This window comes from Sinocyclocheilus rhinocerous, unplaced genomic scaffold, assembly GCF_001515625.1.
Source record: "Sinocyclocheilus rhinocerous isolate Xijiao unplaced genomic scaffold, SAMN03320098_v1.1 scaffold1155, whole genome shotgun sequence".
Taxonomy (NCBI): Eukaryota; Metazoa; Chordata; class Actinopteri; order Cypriniformes; family Cyprinidae; genus Sinocyclocheilus; species Sinocyclocheilus rhinocerous.
This window is the reverse complement of record NW_015629044.1, coordinates 309,625-315,762: the sequence shown is the minus strand read 5'-3', so window position 1 is coordinate 315,762 and position 6,138 is coordinate 309,625. Positions and strand designations below refer to the sequence as shown.

The window sequence follows — 6,138 nt, the reverse complement described above, 5'->3', positions numbered from 1 at the left end:
AGGGGTTTATCATCAGTCTGTAGGAGGATGTTGTGGTGATGTGGTGGGTGCTAGTGCCCATGAAACTCTTTGCTCTACTCGATGACCATGCAGCGCGGCAGATGCTGGGAGTAGTATTTGAAGAGTTCGGCTGTGGCGCCAGGGCAGTTGGTCAGTTCCAGCTCCTCTAGGTCCTGCAGTTGGATCAGGCCTGACAGGCCAGTAGTGGTCAGCAGAGGGCACCCTGAGACAGAGGAAATGAGAGCTGGTCAAATACAAAAGCTAACAGCCACCTCCACTCAACTGTTCACTTCCTGTTTATAATGCTGTGTGACAACAACACCACTTTTTACATCACAGATGATGATTCCCAAACAGAAAGATTTCAGTTTTGCTTTGTTAAACCTATATAAATGAAACTATGAAACATATATTGCTGTCAAAAGATGATAAAGATAAATGTATAGAAATATTTTTTTCAACTAATAGCTTAAAGCATTTATTTACTTCTTAAGGAAATAAAACAAAATCAATCCCATGAAATTGTGTGGATGCCATGTATAGTGTAGTAAGTGTACTATGTATCAAGCTAAATGAAGTTCAACTAACAGATATGTTTCAGTTTGAGAGGAAGTGTTTTCAACCACAGAAATTAAAAGTTTGTTGTTTAAAAATGAAGTTTATCATGTTATATGACAGTGACTATAATGTTAGTTAAAAATAAATTGCTTGGTCTGGATGAAGGGGTACTTGAGCCCTTTGAATGAAGCTATGTGGGAAAAAAATCAGGAAACACTGGAATAGAACATCCTTATGCACAGCTACTGATAGAACAGGCAGATATTTCTGATCTGCAAATGTAATTTTTGAGGGATTAACTGAGCTTTCTTCCATAACATGATTAAGCTCAGGTATTCATAGAAACAATCTATTTCCAAACATACAGTGTTATTTCATTATAGTACTTTATCAGGACTTTATCAGTGCATCCTGCAGTATCAGCACTTTTTACCTGCTAGAGAGAGAAGACGAAGACTCCTCATTCCATATAGATGCTGTAACCCAAAGTCTTGCACCTAAAAGCACACAGGGGGAGCTGACATGAAATTTCAAGCAGATTTGGTGATGTGACATGCTATAAATTATCTAATATATATATATTTTAACCTAATTGTGATTAATAAAATAGTTAACTGATAACTTATATATCAAATACCCATAACTTTATTATCATAATAAGACTATCCCATTAAGCTGACTGAGACAGTTGCACAGACACTTACCTGACAGCACCAGCGCAGGTAGAGACTTCTCAGAGTTGACATGGTAGATAAGTAACCCAGGCCTGTATCTGTGATCCGCACACACCTGAATACAGACATATAAAAAACTGTCATTTTACTTCCGGACTTTGCCATCTATAGGCACACAATATGATTGTGATAATCATTCTTTCCATAATGTATCAAAATATCATGGTATTATAACCATCAGATAGCATCACTGTATCATAGCACTCAATGGACATTTTTTTTTCTTCTTTTTTTTAATTGAAAACAAGAAACAGATCGATTATCATAGGAGTTACAACATCAAATCACAATACATTTTTGATGCACAGTATCACTCATTATCTGCAATGGCATACTCTATCCATTTTTCCCAATACTTATTACATTTTTCTAAATTAAGTCTTAAAGTAAGTGTGAGTCTCTCCATACAGTATATCTCATTTACAATTCTTATCCATTGGGCCCTTGCTGGAGGATCAACCTGCAACCATTTACAAGTTATGGCTTTCCTGCTACTTGCTAAAAGTATTTGTGTTAAGTATCTATCATTGACTGGGATAGTTTTTGGTATTTTCCCTAGGTATAATGTAATGAATGAATAGTCAAACTCTTCTCCAATTATCTTTTTAATTTCAGCTGCTATTTCGTACCAGTAAGCTTGTATTTTTGGACAGGCCCAAAACATGCGAAAGTGATTAGCCATTGAGGTTCCACATTGTCTCCAACAAGAGCCCAGACTTTCTGTACCTGTACGTAACGCTGACAGTTTAGGAGTTATGAAGAACCTTATAAATTTTTTTCCATCCAAACTCTCTCCAAGATCTTGAGTTTGTAGTTTTTGCATGTATAACACATATATCTGTCCTGTCTTCCTCTGTTATTTGTAAGTCTGACTCTTTTTCCCATTTTTGTTTTAAATGGACATTGTTATAGAACAAGGATTTTAAATATTATTTAACTGTTCTGTCGTGGTTCCTTAAAACCGTAAGTGGGCATTTTATATCAATAAACACTTTTAACCATAATGTTACAATGAAAACACTTGTCAGAATGGCTCACTATCTCTTTTCTTATCGAACAGGCAAAAAACTGCAGAAACACATCAGTTTGTGTTGGTCTAGCTTATTCTTATATTTGTGTAAAAAAAAAATTCTAATAACTATGGCAAATAGTGATAGGATAGCATTCTAAAATGACCCACACCCATACAGCATGATTGCGAATGTTGTTATACAACAGTTCAATAAACAAGACGTTTATATTGAGTAACTTACATTTTAGACACAATATTGGCAGCTACTTTATCTATTTTTGCTGTTTAGTTGCAAAGGCAGCAACATAGTTTGATTCCTGAAAGGATTGTTTTGTTCCTAAATGAATCAGCGTGTTTGAACACCAATTTGCAGCATATATATATATATATATATATATATATATATATATATTACTTTCAAAACCCAAATATCAGCTAGTGAACTGATATATTGGTTTATTACATTATTACATTTGATCACAGCATTTAGTCCCAATGAGGCTCTGTAAGAGGAAGTATCAGCAAGATTTACTTTACACTCCGTACTGTAAACTCAGCATACTCACCGGTCCAGAACCAGCTCCTCCAGCTTGTGTAGGTCACAGGCGATATACTCCAGGGCCATGTCAGTGATGCGGGGGCACCAGGACAGATCCAGACTCCGGAGCTTCCTCAGATTCTCGGCAACCAATTCCACGCCATCGTCTGTGATCTTCGAGCAGCCTGACAGGCTGAGGGAGGTGAGGTTTGGCAGGCTGTGCACCATGTTAACTACGCCATGGTTGGTGATCTCCCAGCAGGAGTTCAGACGCAGCGTGTGGGTGGTGTAGCCTTGCTTGGCGGTGAAGTAGGCCATGGCCGTGTCGGTCACGTGATAGGCCTGCAGGCTGAGCTCCGATAGGTTGGGAAGGAGCTGAGAAATGGCGGCGATGGCGTCATCTGCCACGTTGATGCAGTCGCTGACACTGAGAGAGGTAAGCCGTGCATTCAGGCTGGACCACAGGCCGGCTTCTGTGAAATCATTGCAGCCGGAGAGTTCAAGATGCATCAGACCTTGCATCTGTTCCAGCATCACCTGAAGAGTTCGGGACGGAAAAGCAATGTTACACTGCAAATGTGCTTCTAGTGCAGTGCAAGTTGTTCAAAGCTTAAAGGGTTAGTTCACCCAACAATGAAAATTAGCCTATAAATTACTCACCCTCAAGTCATCCTAGGTGTATATGACTTTCTTCTTCCAGACGAATCCAGTCTGAGTTATATTAAAAATGGTCTTTGATCTTTCAAGCTGTTTCATGGCACTCAGCGGGTGTTACATGCATCAGTCCAAAAGCACTTAATTAAAATGCGCCCATCCATAAAAAAAAGTGTCTCACAATGGCTCCGGGGGGTGAACAAAGGCCTTCTGTGGCGAATCAATGTGTTTCTTGTAAGAAAAATATCCATATTCAAAACGTAATAATCACTTTAATGTAGCTTGCGCTCACTGTTGTACACTGGAAGCAGTTCCGGGCGGATGAGGTATGAGATCAGTGCTGCGCATGCGCCGCTCAGAAGTGATGCACTGGGAAACGCAGGGGAGAGATCAAAACAACGGTCACTATTACGTTTTGAATATGGATATTTTTCTTACAAAAAAGCATCGATTCTTTGTTCACCCCGTTTTTTTTTATGGATGGGCGCATTTTAATTAAGTGCTTTTGGACTGAAGCATGCAACACCCGCTGAGTGCCATGAAACAGCTTGAAAGATCAAAGACAATTTTTAATATAACTCTGACTGGACTCGTCTGAAAGAAGAAAGTCATATACACCTAGGATGACTTGAGGGTGAGTAATTTATGGGCTTAATCACAACTTAATCACTGAAAATATTAAACCATGGTTAAGCGTAAAGGGGAAAGCATATAGAAATCATAAATCCGTTGGCTTGCTTTTTTTATCTTCTACTTCTACTAGCTACTTATATACATAAGAGATGACATATTTATTTTTGTGATTTTAGTGAAAATTTTAGCTTAATGCACAGTACAGAGCAGAACGGAAATGTTCTTCTGTGTCAGTATTCTTTCTTTAGGGTTTTTCACACTTGAAATAATTAAACCTGGGTCATTGTAAATCCCGGGTAAAGGAATTCTGGGGTTTCTTGTTTCACATTTCACAATTAGCCGGGGTTAACAATTAATCCTAGGTATTCATAAACTGACGTTTCACACTGTACAGTCCTAAACCCCAGGTTAACGTTCTTATTTGCATATTTGCGGTGTCAGTGTCAATGATTGGACGAACACAGCATGCGACCTGTTTACGTAATGGCTGTAGCACTGTACATCCTTGCATCAGGCCTATATGTATCAAGTTTTTCCTGAATGCATTTTCGTTGGACTATAAATGTAAGAATAAAACCTTTCATCATTATTTGACATTTTCCCTCAAACGCTGAAACGACTGTTAATACAGCGCATGCTGTTTCCGTAACTGTCCAAAGCACGTAAATATGAGCCACGCAATTGGCTGTCTGTTGCTTAAGCATCTAGTCGTAACATTCTAACACCTCTCCATTTCACACTGTACAAGGATGGCATTGCAATGCGGGGTTAGCAAAACAAAAGCGGTGCTGACCCTGCTCCAGAGCTGGGTTTCATAACCCCGGTTAAAAAGCAGTGCTAAGCCCGTTTCTAATTTACATGTGTGAAACGTTCCTTTAGCTGGGGTTAAAAGCAGAGAACGACGATAACCCGGGGTTAAGCGCAGTGTGAAAAGCCCTTTTAACCAAAGTTCAGTCAAACCAAAGTTCAGAATCGATTCTGAGTTTAATTTTGAAACAGCTGCGCATTGTAGCAGATGTATGGCATCTGCTTGTTGTCAGTTGCAGACAAAACAGCAAGTATACAAACTTTTGCAAAGTTCGGAATAGACATGGAAAATTATTCGGCGAATAATTTTTGAAATTATTCAACGCCGTTGTGAACGACCACGATTTTATCTCGATGTTGCAGACGCTAACAGTGTTCGGTCTCAACTAGGGATGCTCCGATCCGCCTTTTTCACCTCCGATACCGATACCTAGGGTTCAGTATTGGTCGATACCAATATAAATATATCTTAAATTGTGTTCTGAAGACGAACTAAGCTTTTACGGGTTTGGAACGACATGGGGGTAAGTGATTAATGACAAAATTTTCATTTTGGGGTGGAGTAACCCTTTAAGCTATCGTATGGCTTCAGAAGTAACACAAAATAATAAGCACAATCTCGGATATGGATCGGCCCTCTCTGACCGATACCCAATCCAACAAAAAATGGCAGTATCGGAGCCGATACCCGATATGAATATCGGATCGGCGCATCCCTAGTCTCAACTATTTTTACACTCCAATACCCACTCTACAACGACAACAAAACTCAAGACTTGGAATTATTGAGAAAAGTGGAAAGGATGAAAATAACCTGGTGGACACATACTATTACTGTACAATATCACAGGTGAGTAACATACAGCGCACGTGTTGTTTACTGTTAGTTGCAGGGTTTGAAATTAACACCCGCCAACCCGCCAAATGCGGGTAAAAATCAGCTGTGGCGGGTAACGCTGTCAAATCACTAGCCAATCTGGCGGGTTACTTTTCGTAAATTATGTTCACTCATTAATTTCCTGGGGAAGTTCATGCAGGCCAAATCTGCGCAGGTTTAGCGCAAATACTGAACTCGTGAGACATCATGACATTATCGAGTATATTGCAAAAGCTAAACAAAACACACCTACAGAGGCGTGCATATGCGACGTGATGAGGTCTGGTTAGACCAACACACACAGGCTTTAGTGCGCGTGCGCATT

General features: G+C 39.5%; 1 protein-coding gene across 1 annotated transcript in view; it reads right to left on the bottom strand.

Annotated features, from left to right (window-relative positions):
* Nucleotides 1-39: 39 nt before the first annotated feature.
* Nucleotides 40-6,138, bottom strand: part of LOC107738613 (F-box/LRR-repeat protein 16-like) — an 18,318-nt gene continuing 12,219 nt past the window's right edge. The window contains exons 3-6 of the mRNA XM_016550386.1: nt 2,871-3,379; nt 1,263-1,347; nt 992-1,055; nt 40-223 (exon numbers count right to left, since the gene is read on the bottom strand). Of these exons, the coding sequence (XP_016405872.1) occupies nt 75-223; nt 992-1,055; nt 1,263-1,347; nt 2,871-3,379 (807 nt within the window). The 3' untranslated portion in view covers nt 40-74. The remainder of the gene's footprint in view (nt 224-991; nt 1,056-1,262; nt 1,348-2,870; nt 3,380-6,138) is intronic.